Source organism: Bufo bufo, chromosome 6 (genome assembly GCF_905171765.1).
Source record: "Bufo bufo chromosome 6, aBufBuf1.1, whole genome shotgun sequence".
Taxonomy (NCBI): domain Eukaryota; kingdom Metazoa; phylum Chordata; class Amphibia; order Anura; family Bufonidae; genus Bufo; species Bufo bufo.
The window spans coordinates 37,214,851-37,228,600 of record NC_053394.1 but is presented as its reverse complement, the minus strand read 5'-3'; the positions used below and the strand labels follow the sequence as shown (position 1 = coordinate 37,228,600).

Genomic DNA, 13,750 nt, shown 5'->3' with positions numbered 1-13,750 from the left:
AGCTTCATACATCGGTATACAAAAGTTCTCTGTTGAATTCCATATACCATGTTTCCTCAGATGCCTTATGGCATCTTTATAGTATAGTCATACCTAAATCTAGGCAGAACCCACATAGATTCTGCTGGCAAAGCTTGTGAATGAGTACAAGATAATATGAGCATAACCTCCCCCAACACAGGAGCAGGGAACTGTACAGTTGAGGCTGCGATAACATTAAAGTCATTGGTTTGGACAATCCCATTTTGTCACACAATGATAAGCTTATTAGAGGATGTCCTGCTGCTTGACCCTCAGCAATCAGCTGTGATCTATGGGGAGATCCAGCAACAAATGTGCCCTTTTCCTGCAGCACCACCACAGGAGAAATTAAGCATTACACCTTTACAATTAAATGACTGCTGCTTTTTGTAATGCATGGACATAACAGGTCCTCCAGAAAAGGACACTCTTTGTAGATGCCCTTCACTCTGGCTTATAGTTGGGGACAGCTGCCTAAAATGGGGTTTCAAATTGACAACCATTTAGATGCTCTGTCTGGTGACAAATTCCAATTAAGTTCCAGTATTTTATTTTAAATGTGTTTAATATTTACATAAATACACAGTAAGACAGTTTATTGTTACACAAGTAATATGTAAGTTACAAAGTTATGTAGAAATGAGAAGATAATGGTTATTAGAGGAAGTGACCTCCAAGATGTGGCACTGCACCTGTTGCAAACTACCACTCCCTCTGCTGAATTTTACCCATTGGACAATTGGATGTACCTGTGGTATCACAGCACCTACAGAATATCCACCATGCCTTCAAAAGGGAGGTGCAAATGCCTCATAGCAAAAAAAAAAAAATTATACTGGACAAATTCCAAAGAACGGCACCTGAAGATGAATCTCCTTAAACCAGCAAATCCCATGCCCAAGACAATTTCACCAGTGAGCCACAGAGCGGCACGCAGAAAGTCTTGTTAGCTACCCACCAGTGGACATCTGCCTTATTTGCCATGATAACCCAACATACAAGAAAAAGGGGCACTGAAGCAGAAGAAAAGAAAATTTGTTCCTTGGATGACCGGGTGCCAAAACTAGAATCCCAACTTTTTGCAACCCATTCTTGCCTGGTTGTTCTTCACCATCATATGCAAGACCAGGACAAAATAATCCACTGCTGAAACTTACAGTTTGTTGGCATACCCAAAGACACAGAAGGTTGTGATTCGCAAAAATTCTTGGAAAAACTCTTGGTGACAAAACCCATGGCAGCTTCTCCACCATACATGCAGTAGAAGGTGCCCATTGCATTCCCACACAGCTTATCAGGTCTGGGGCACCTCCATGAACCTTTATAGCAATGTTTTTGAGATAGAGACCAGGACAGCCTCCTATGCTTCACAAGTATGATGCTCATATCCACGTCTACCCTGGCTTCGCAGTTGAAGTCAATTGCAAGAGATCACATTTTCCCTCAGTCAAAAAAGTGTCTCAAAGATGCAGGATTTAAATATGCCATGTTCTGCCAAAGTACCCAAGACTTTTACAGAGAAGGTATGATGAAGCCATATGGACAGTGCTAAAGTCACATAATTATTACCGTATATTCACTTGTTACTATAAATTCAATGACATCACACAAGATTGGTCATCTTAGCTTATAATCCACTTTCCAAATCAACAATATTCCCCTCCACTGCTGATAATCTTTTTCCCAAAGTTTACATTGCTTCATGACTTGTCTTGGGTTGGCAGCAGTCAATGCCCAAAGAGTTCTAAGAGAGTCCGTGCTGAGGTCTCATCACACACATCTACATCCTCTAGGCCTCACAGTGATGTGGTGTTGGTGTCTTCAATGCCAGCATCTCTGGCCATAGAGGCAAAGTGTCCTTTGCTCACCAGGAGGTCTTCTGGACTACCATATTCTATTATCTTTCCAGCGTCCAACACCATGACCCTAAAAACGAAAAAGACAAAAGATACTATTATACTACTATTTTTACTTACAGAATCCATTTTAGTTGTTTTAAAACCTGGAAGATGAAACTTGGAAAATCACTAGGACTTCTAGCAAAACAACTACAACTCTCGAGCAGTCCTGGCCCTGGGTTACAGCTCATAGTCTGCCTTTAATGTACTTACTCATTGAAGTACATATTCTTTTACTGTACATAGGGGACAGTATCTACTCAGGTCAAGAACTCAGGGGACTTTAAATGTGACAACCACTTTTTATGAGTCAGATATATGCCTACAGTTGTCAGTTCCCTTCACACACTCATGTGATGTCAATTAGGTGTGGTGGACATTGGTGGGGAAAGTCATACAAAATGCCAGAACAGAATATACAGCAACTATGCAATTAAATAACCTAGAATGCCACGAGAGGATGACTTGAGGGTCCTTCATACAGCGGCTAGACGATCCAGGCAGAGCTCAAGCATTTTGTTTATAATCTAATCTAACAGTGATATCTCAGGAGATAGCCTCAAAACATCTTCCCGATCAGACAATCAACACACATGGCCCCAGGATCTGGCCTCAACACAGATCCTGACACTTAAGTACACAAAAGCAACTATAACTACCACCCCCAACTTCCTCTACTTTATCTCTCCAAAATTCCCTCAGCCCAACATCTTCTAGAGGGTCCTTGAGCAAAAGGTGAAGAAGTCCATGCTGACCCCCACTCCTTCACCACATTCCAAGGAGTTCTGTCTCTGGACAGTCTGCAGGATGTTTATCTTGTGAGGTCCCCAGTAAAGGCCTACAGGTTTACATCGCCTTCACCCTAATATGTGCAGGATAGGTAAAATAACAGGGTCCAGAATCACAAAGCAGATGAGGGGTCAGACACAGGGTAGAGTCTAGTAAAGAAACAAGGTCACTAACAGGACAACACATTATGAGTAGAAATACACCAGACATGAGGCCCTGTCAAACCATGGACCGTGCCTACAGAGGTTGTCAGCTTTGACTCTGCACTAACACCTATGCTGCCCAGTGTCTGACATGATTGAGCCTAAGGAGAAAGGATGATAAGCATTGTCCTCACTTGTTACTGTCCATGATGGTGTGCAGCCGATGTGCAATGGTCAACACTGTGCAGTCTGCAAATTCACTGCGGATGGTCCTCTGGATTAAATTATCCATCTCCAGATCCACGGCGGCCGTCGCTTCATCCATAATGAGGATCTTGGATTTGCGAAGTAGCGCTCGAGCCAGACACACCAGCTGCCTCTGCCCGACACTGCACACAACAACATTTGTGAGGGAAAGGCAAGACAATGTACAAGTTTACAAGTTCAATTTTCTAATGAAAACGGGATAATATTTGGACTGAAGTAGATTAAAAGTTGAAGCAAGAGCATGACAAGGTGTGAATGTGAAGATGTGCAGAATTTGGTAAATCACAAAATCTGTGAAATTAACAAATCACAAAAAATACAAAGTGGCTTAATAAATGTCATTTAGCCAAGTGGTGGTGGGGGAAGCAACTTGTGTCTTAAGATTTGTCTGTCAGAAGGAGCCTGCTGTGATTAACACAAGATAGGAGACTCCTCAGTACGGCTGTGCTCTTACCTTAGGTTCTCTCCTCCTTCACTTACTTCGTAGAAGAGCTTTTCCTGCAGCTCTTCTACATATGGCTTGAGGTGAGAGAGTTCAAGAGCTTTCCAGACTTCTTCATCCGTGTACTGATCGAACGGGTCCAAATTCATCCTTAGTGTCCCAGAGAACAGCACCGGGTCCTACAGAGGAAAAGTGCACTAAGTGAAAGGCCAACGGACTGCAAGGCAGTGATATCACTATTGCTTTACGGGAGCCAAACTGCTGTGGTAACCCGCCACCAACCCCTCCACGTGTTATAGATATCCATTCGCCTGCAAAATTATGTAATCATATATTTTGTTACCTCCAGCATATCCCTGAAAATATCGGTAATGTTTACAAATTAGTCCCTGTCTCATTGTTTTTCCACCTAAATGACATAAGCACAGATAGTACTGCTGCCTGGACTCCTTGAAGAATGACCATATAGTACTGCCTCTCTGTCTCTCCTTGTATATAATGTAGACACAGATAGTACTGTCTCCTTGTGTGTCGATGTATATAATGTAGACACAGATAGTACTGTCTCCTTGTGTGTCGATGTATATAATGTAGACACAGATAGTACTGTCTCCATGTGTGTCCATGTATATAATATAGACACAGATAGTACTGTCTCCATGTGTCCATGTATATAATGTAGACACAGATAGTATTGTCTCCATGTGTGTCCATGTATCTAAGGTAGACACGGATAGTACTGTCTCCTTGTCTCTCCCTGTAAATACATTAGGCACACATAGTGTTGCCTCCTTGTAAATAATGAAAACACACATAGCCTCCCTTTAAATGATGGAGACGCTGACAGCACTACCTCTCTGCTTCTCCATGTAATTAATCTAATAGCTGCAGAGAGATTCCTACATTATTCATTCATTAACAGTGTAACTAGGTCTTATATGTACTGATGCTTTTTCCATTTCTTAAGTTACTTTATCAGATTTCTTATTCTGTCTTGTGACATTTAATACATAGTTTGCTTTATGTCACTGTGGCAAAAATAACCTTGCCACTGGGTTTTGGAGGGGCCTGTTTGCCAGCCTATTGCCTCAGGATTATGGCCCATATACTAACTTTGAAGGAGAAGAGGAGAAGACAGACCGGCCGTACAGCCTAAATCTGTGGAACTGTTTTGGGCAGGAAAGCCATGCTTGCAGTCGGTCAAATGTGACTTCCATGGAATTCGGGAACCCCTGCTCGTATCTGGGTGATTTTTTTATATGTTGTTCACCCAGATCAGAGCTATCCATGGATGTAATTATGGGGATATGTGGGGTTTTGAGGTGTTTTCTGTGTTTTGGGGAAAAATTTGTGTTTTCTGCCTGTGAGTGATTAAGTTATTCCATTATGTTTGGTAATTGTATCACAGGCAGAGCCCAATGTGTTTTGGTAATTGTATTTTGTTGATTGCGTCAAAGACAATGCCTATTCTGTTATTGAGTGAGTCACAGGGAATGCCATTGTGTTTGTTAATTGCGTCACAGACAATGCCATTGTTTTTGTTAAATGTATAGTTTTTGTGTTTAAACTGTAAAAGATTGGCTGCTATGTTATGTCCTCAGTTCCCAACCAGGTCCACAGGGGTGGTACCCTTGTTGGAAAATGTGTATATAAGTCAATGCTTGTATGTTCAATAAAGAGTTCCTGTTTTACCCTTCATCATGTTGAGGCTGGTGTTTGGGTAACTGATCGACACTGGGGATTGCTATATGGTGAAGATTTGCTATACTCCCCTGGCTATAACTACTAGGTCTTGTAAGAGCTGTTCCTTGTTCCTGTGGTAGTTTTGGTGTAGAGCGGAGTGCTTGGCGTCCTTGGGAAGCGCTAGGAGCATCCATCAACGAAGGTACCCAGTCGGGGTGGCAGGAGATCAGTTACAGTGGTGGCAGCAGTGGGGTGGAGTCCTAGTGTGAGGAGAAGCAGCTCGGAGACACCGTTCGTGGAGTATATTGAGGGCAACGCTAGTGTCCATACTGCGCCCCTGGCTACAGCAGGATGGAATCGGCTAGTCTTCGGACAGCGTTCCACTACGAGGAGGAGGATGACCCGGACTGGACGGATGCAGTCCGGAAAGGCATCTGGCACGAGGCCCTGGAAGATGTACAGCGTCGGTGGGGCGAGAGTCTCCCTAGTGAGGAGCAGCAGACTGGACCTGGCATCTCTAGTGACAATGGAGTGGGAGCTGGAGCAGGATTACCAATACTTCTTCAGCTCAATTCGGCCCCAATATACACTGCCAGAGAGCTGGGTGGCAGTCCCAGACCTACAACTTTACAGCTGGGAAGACCCGACTGAAGTATCCCCTGCTTCAGTACCAGCAACGAGGTAGGGGACCTCATAGACTGGTCCTGGGGGGAAACCCATATGGCAGGTGGAAATGGGACCGAGATCTCTCCACCGGCCCTACAGGGATGCTGGGCGGTCGGCCCAGATCCCCAATGGCAGCCAGAATTTCAGGAAGTAGGGACAGTCGGTCCTGCTCCCCAGCGGCAATATGTTTTGCAGGGAGAGGAGAGCATCGTCTCCATTCCCCAGCGGCAGTGTACCTTGAAGGGAGAGTAGACAACCGGTCTCTCTCCCCAACCACAGGGGGACAGCACCTCTAACTCCGATGGTGCAGATGGGACCGCAGTCTCTGCACCAGGCCTACTGGGATGCTGGACGGCCGGTACAGATCCCCCACCAACCCCGCAGGAATGCCAGGAGGAGGAGGTAAGCGATCCCTCCTCTCCACAGCTGATCCGCAACAAGGTCCTGGGGGTAGGATTCCCTGACCCCATCCCAGCGGAAGAGCTGGCATCTGGGCAGAGTGCAGTTGGCCTCTGCCCTCCCCTATCCTCTTGTCCAGAGGTTGACTCCCCACAGGCTACCCCAGTGGAAGAGCTGGCATATGGTCAGAGTGCAGTTGGCCTCTGCCCTCCCCTATCCTCTTGTCCAGAGGCTGACTCCCCACAGGCTACCCTAGCGGAAGAGCTGGCATCTGGGCAGAGCGCAGTTGGCCTCTGCCCTCCCCTATCCTCTTGTCCAGAGGCTGACTCCCCACAGCTACCCCAGCGGAAGAGCTGGCATCTGGTCAGAGTGCAGTTGGCCTCTGCCCTCCCCTATCCTCTTGTCCAGAGGCTGACTCCCCACAGACTACTCCAGCAGAAGAGCTGGCATCTGGGCAGAGCGCAGTTGGCCTCTGCCCTCCCCTATCCTCTTGTCCAGAGGCTGACTCCCCACAGGCTACCCCAGCGGAAGAGCTGGCATCTGGGCAGAGCACAGTTGGCCTCTGCCCTCCCCTATCCTATTGTCCAGAGGATGACTCCCCACAGGCTACCCCAGCAGAAGAGCTGGCATCTGGGCAGAGCACAGTTGGCCTCTGCCCTCCCCTATCCTCTTGTTCAGAGGCTGACTCTCCACAGACTAGCCTAGCTGATGCGCTGGCACCAGGGCAGAGTACTGCTGATCCCTGCCCACAAAGCAACCTCCACTCCAAGCCAGGGAGCAACACAGAGACCGGGAGTACCAGTTACCAACACAACCTTGGTGGACTCACTGGACAAAGACAGGCTACCAAATTCAATAGGTCCAGTATTTGGTTGTGGGTGGGCTGCCAGACTAACTCAGGTACCGACCGGCGTGAAATCAGGTATCTGGTTAGTCTTCCCTGGGAGGGGGAGATGTGTGGCGAAAATAACCTCGCCAGTGGGTTTTTGAGGGGCCTGTTTGCAAGCCTATTGCCTCAGGATTATGGCCCATATACTACAAATCGGATTCCAAAAAAGTTGGGACACTAAACAAATTGTGAATAAAAACTGAATGCAATGATGTGGAGATGGCAAATGTCAATATTTTATTTGTAATAGAACGTAGATGACAGATCAAACGTTTAATCCGAGTAAATGTATCATTTTAAAGGAAAAATACGTTGATTCCAATTTTCACGGTGTCAACAAATCCCCAAAAAGTTGGGACAAGAAGCAATAAGAGGCTGGAAAAAGTAAATTTGAGCATAACGAAGAGCTGGAAGACCAATTAACACTAATTAGGTCAATTGGCAACATGATTGGGTATAAAAAGAGCTTCTCAGAGTGGCCGTGTCTCTCAGAAGCCAAGATGGGTAGAGGATCACCAATTCCCACAATGTTGTGCAGAAAGATAGTGGAGCAATATCAGAAAGGTGTTACCCAGCGAAAAATTGCAAAGACTTTGCATCTATCATCATCAACTGTGCATAACATCATCCGAAGATTCAGAGAATCTGGAACAATCTCTGTGCATAAGGGTCAAGGCCGTAAAACCATACTGGATGCCCGTGATCTCCGGGCCCTTAAACGACACTGCACCACAAACAGGAATGCTACTGTAAAGGAAATCACAGAATGGGCTCAGGAATACTTCCAGAAACCATTGTCAGTGAACACAATCCACCGTGCCATCCGCCGTTGCCAGCTGAAACTCTACAGTGCAAAGAAGAAGCCATTTCTAAGCAAGATCCACAAGCTCAGGCGTTTTCACTGGGCCAGGGATCATTTAAAATGGAGTGTGGCAAAATAGAAGACTGTTCTGTGGTCAGACGAGTCACGATTCGAAGTTCTTTTTGGAAATCTGGGACGCCATGTCATCCGGACCAAAGAGGACAAGGACAACCCAAGATGTTATCAACGCTCAGTTCCGAAGCCTGCATCTCTGATGGTATGGGGTTGCATGAGTGCGTGTGGCATGGGCAGCTTGCATGTCTGGAAAGGCACCATCAATGCAGAAAAATATGTTCAGGTTCTAGAACAACATATGCTCCCATCCAGACATCATCTCTTTCAGGGAAGACCCTGCATTTTTCAACAAGATAATGCCAGACCATATTTTGCATCAATCACAACATCATGGCTGTGTAGGAGAAGGATCCGGGTACGGAAGTGGCCAGTCTGCAGTCCAGATCTTTCACCTATAGAGAACATTTGGCGCATCATAAAGAGGAAGGTGCAACAAAGAAGGCCCAAGACGATTGAACAGTTAGAGGCCTGTATTAGACAAGAATGGGAGAGCATTCCTATTTCTAAACTTGAGAAACTGGTCTCCTCGGTCCCCAGACGTCTGTTGAGTGTTGTAAGAAGAAGGGGAGATGCCACACAGTGGTGAAAATGGCCTTGTCCCAACTTTTTGGGGATTTGTTGACACCATGAAATTCTGATTCAACATATTTTCCCCTTAAAATGGTACATTTTCTCAGTTTAAACTTTTGTTCCGTGATTTATGTTCTATTCTGAATAAAATATTAGAAGTTGGCACTTCCACATCATTGCATCAATTTTTATTCACGATTTGTATAGTGTCCCAACTTTTTTGGAATCCGGTTTGTAACTTTGAAGGAGAAGGTAGACCGGCCGCACAGCCTAAATCTGTGAAACTGTTTTGGGCAGGAAAGCCATGCTTGTGGTCGGCCAAATGTGACTTCCATGGAATTCGGGAACCCCTGCTCGGATCTGGGTGATTTTTAGATATGTTGTTCACCCAGATCAGAGCTATCCATGGATGTATAAATTATTGGGATATGTGGGGTTTTGAGGTGTTTTCTGTGTTTTGGGGCAAAATGTGTGTTTTCTGCCTGTGAGTGATTAAGTTAGCCCATTATGTTTGGTAATTGTATCACAGGCAGAGCCCATTGTATTTTGGTAATTGTATTTTGTTGATTGCATCAAAGACAATGCCTATTCTGTTATTGAGTGCGTCACAGGCAATGCCATTGTGTTTGTTGAATGTATAGTTTTTGTGTTTAAACTGTAAAGGATTGGCTGCTATGTTATGTCCTCAGTTCTCAACCAGGTCCACGGGGGTGGTACCTTTTTTGGAAAATGTGCATATAAGTCCATGCTTGTGTGTTCAATAAAGAGTTCCTGTTTTACCCTTCATCATGTTGAGGCTGGTGTTTGGGTAAACTGATCGACACTGGGGATTGCTATACGGTGAAGATTTGCTATACTTCCCTGGCTATAACTACTAGGTCTTGTAAGAGCTGTTCCTGTTCCTTGTTCCTGTGGTGGTTTTGGTGTAGAGCGGAGTGCTTGGAGTCCTCGGGAAGCGCTAGGAGCATCCATCAACGGAGGTACCCAGTCGGGGTGCCAGGAGATCCGTTGCAGTCACATTTCTTGATTATAAACTAACAGGCAGATTTATTTTCATGGTGCTCTTGGATACAACTCAGAGCTGCTCTGCACATTCATTGTATGCAGTGGATTGACAGCAGAAGGTCTGTGCAGTTTTTAAAAGCAGAGAAAGTGAACGATTCTGGGCATTTATACTCATACGTGTTCCTATAGCAGATGTAGAAGAATTTGATGTCTTCCCTCCACGCACAGTTGGGGGTCACTTATTTTTCATGCTAAGAAAAAAAGGTGACTAATATTGTTGGGTGAGCCGCTATTGTGTCCACATCACAGTGGACTCCTTTTTCTGGCAACTTAATAGTTTCCAGCTCACAGATTTCAAATACTTCATGTGAGTGATGTAATCCTTATATATTAGATATCCACATGCTGTTAGGCCGCCTGTGAAATTAAATTTTACAAGCTAAGTCTTGCCAGGAAATCTCAAACATCAAGAAAGTGGAGGAAAGCAAATGTAATTTTTCGCTGAGTAAACAGTCGCCGCTCACTATGGCTTTGTATGTGTAACTGCTGCCACCTAGTGTTAGGTTTGATAAGTGCGATCTGTAAAGCAACGCACAGCGACTTTATACACGCAGCTATGGACAGACCTAGTCATTTGGTGTGTGGGATCTGCTGATGATTTAGGGTACGGCCACACAGCGATTTTGGGCATAGCAGTGTAGCAGGGCTGCCACAGAAATGAATCAGGTCACAGCGCAGCTCGCAAGTAGGCTGCAACTGCAACATCCCAATCTCGAAAAAATTCTGCAGTTTGATATTTTTCCAATACATGTGTCGCAGCACACCCCATTCATTCCTATGGCAGACCTCTACACTGCAAAACTTGGGCCCACCATCCACTTAATGAGCACTAATGTACATGCAAAATCTGTAAACTGGTCCCCGTCTACCATATGACATTTGTAATACTGGTGTCTTTATGTAGCATTGTGTGCCCCATCAGACACCAGGGCCTGGGTGCAGCAGTCACCTATGCACACCTTTGCCCCAGTCTAGAGAAGTGGGGGTTAATAAGTCAGCCATATTAGATTTTTATCATTATTTACTCTATAGAAAATCAGTTTCTAAGGACATTAGGGGTGATAACTAACATTGCATGTCTATAAGGGAGCGTGTTTTTTCACCCTTGAACATCATTTTTTATTTTTTATTAAACCAATCCATTATTATGTGTTGATGGATTTCATATTAAATCTATAGTGGTCAGAGCCCTTTTTGCTGAGACAAATATCCGAATTCCCTGTATAGACAGAATTAAAGGGATTGTTCCATCTGGGACATTTATGGTATATAAACAGGATATGTCATAATTGTCTGATAGGTGCTGATCCCAGGAACCTGCTCCTGTCTCAAGAACAGGGCCCCAAAGTGAACAGAAAGCACATTATGCATGCGCCGCTACCCCTCCACTCACTGCTATGGGATTTCCGAAAATAGCCAAACCAGTGCTCGGTTTAGAGGGTGGGTACGTATGCACAGCTTGCTCCCCATTTACTTCAGGCCCTGTTTTCGAGATGGGAGCGGATCCCAGAGGTGGACCACAATTACCGGACACTTAGGGCCAGGGGCGGATTGGGAACTTAAAGTGGCCCTGGAAAAAATAAAATAAAAGTGGCCCCATGTTGTAGGTGGGTTCAAATTGACAGAAGACGGGCCAAAACAAGTAGGCGGGCACAACAGAATTAGTGCAGCACAGAATACGGCTCCAGCAGAACCAAATGGCACAGGACAGCACAAAATACTGCCGCCCAACCATAGTATTTAACTTTATCACTGTTATGAGGACGATAATACAGTTGAGTTCAGGAGGGCACCTGCTGTTGAGCATTACATCATTATGTATCTGGCCTGCAGCCATAAAGAGGGCTTGAGTAGCCCCCTGGGCATCGGCCCACCGGGAAATTTCCTTGTAGGGTCTATGGCCAATCCACTCCTGCTTATGGCACATCCTATTAATATGCCATTAATGTTCCAGGTGGGACAACCTCTTTAAAATGAGAAAATTATGTTTGCATACAACCACCACTAGAGGGAGCTTTCTACTGTTTAGACACTTAATTGTATATAAACACAATGTGCAGAAAGCACGTAAGCTCCCCCTTGTGGTGATTACAGGCAGACATAATTTTAAATTTAAAAGGGATGAACATGATCATGAAGAAATGGCCCAAGGGGGGGGGGGGGTGTACTGGCCTCAGCCATGAGACCAATCACAGTTTTACCACTGAGACCAGTAACTGGTTGCAGCAAAAAAAAAAAAAAAACACTGGCGATAATAACTATTACATATGAAAGCTAGCCTTCTAGTCAGCCATAAATGATGGGTGAATTACCTGAGGAATTATAGTTAATTTGTTACGCAGATCATGGAGGCCAATGGTGGAGATGTCCAGACCATCAATGATTATCTTCCCACCAGCTGCCTCGATGATCCGGAAGAGGCAATTTGTAAGGGAAGATTTTCCAGCTCCCGTCCTTCCAACTATTCCAACCTGAGGGACAGATCAACAGTTATATGCGGTTACATGAAGTGTTTAGTTACAGATGAGGGATGAGTGTTTCATTTAACTCATTACTGATCCCGATCAGGACCTGCATTTCTGCTGACTGCTGCTAGCATCCATCAACACCCTGTCAGCAGCCACCATACAATGCATTTAGCTGATCATGCACTGATCGAGCTGCACTGAATTCTGGGAGATTATGTTCGCATTACAGCATAGTGGCCGCACTTTCCACAGTCCAACTCACTAGAGCAGGAATATACAGGGGCGGACTGTGAATTTAAAGTATATTATATTACATAGTTCATCATCTCCTTACATGCATCCTCCAATGGAGTACCTCCATAATATGGAGTCCATATACAGACCCTGGAGAAAAAATAAAAAAATAAAAGTGGCCCTATGGTGTAGGTGGGTCCATACTGACAGAAGACCAACACAAGGACAGAAGAAGTAGGTGGGCCCAGCAATAGCATAGTGCAGCACAAAATACCACCCCAGCAGAACCAAATACCACTGGGCAGCACAAAATACCACTATTGAATACAATGGCCAAAATTCAATACCACAAGAAGTCTGAGCACTCGGAAAAATGGCGAAAAGTGAACCACCATTGTAATATTTCCTTCCTAATTTCTTATATAAAAACTTTTGGGATACAAAGTCCACAGATTGTCACCACAGTAAACATTGTAGAGCGGTGAACCTGAATATTAACCTTTTATCAGTAATTTACAACATTAACCCTTTTAGCAGTGAACCACTGGGTTACTGCACCTCCAGTGCAGAGCACGTATTCCCACTAGTGTCTGTGGTGAGGCGAGAATTTTTTTGGATCCATCGCTCTTGTATCCAGCTAATCAAATCTATCTCATATCTATTTTGTATCTATCCATCCATCTATGGTCTAAAAGCAAACAAGAACTACAAATAGCAGGATGCTACTTTCTGCACAAAGACACTCATGCAAACATTGAAAATATGAATAAATGTAAGGATGGAGCAGAGTTAACACTCCTGTTTTCCGAGATTTCTGAGTTGTGTTATCTAATCTAAGCAAACACCTTAAATTGCTTTTCAATGTCTTTTGTCTCAAGATAATTCGATGAGTTAAGAAATTTGAGTTAAGAGCTGGAGTGCTAACCCTGCTACATCTGTAAACTGCATTCAGGGAAAAGTAGAATCCAGCTATGGGATACTCTGATTATAAGCACTAGGCAGAGTGACCTATAGCTGGATTCTGCATTGCCCTGAATTTTGTAGGACAAAAGCCCAGAAGAGACAAGACTGGTAGTGTCAGTCCTGCTTGATAAAAGCCACCTTGTCGCTGGTAGATGGGCCCAACATTCTTGATCAAAAATATGTGCAAAGAACTTTAAATATTCATATAGTAAGTACAGTAGTCATGCATCTTACATTTTTTCAGGTGTTCAATGTTTGCATGTGTATTTGCACATAAAGCAGTATGCTGATACTTGTAGTCCTTCTTTGCTTTTGC

At 44.5% G+C, this 13,750-nt stretch overlaps 1 protein-coding gene across 1 annotated transcript in view; it reads right to left on the bottom strand.

The window, feature by feature from the left end:
• Positions 1–617: 617 nt before the first annotated feature.
• Positions 618–13,750, bottom strand: part of LOC121003104 (canalicular multispecific organic anion transporter 1-like) — a 150,565-nt gene continuing 137,432 nt past the window's right edge. Inside the window, exons 29-32 of the mRNA XM_040434682.1 lie at positions 12,082–12,240; positions 3,573–3,739; positions 3,046–3,240; positions 618–1,947 (exon numbers count right to left, since the gene is read on the bottom strand). Of these exons, the coding sequence (XP_040290616.1) occupies positions 1,818–1,947; positions 3,046–3,240; positions 3,573–3,739; positions 12,082–12,240 (651 nt within the window). The 3' untranslated portion in view covers positions 618–1,817. The remainder of the gene's footprint in view (positions 1,948–3,045; positions 3,241–3,572; positions 3,740–12,081; positions 12,241–13,750) is intronic.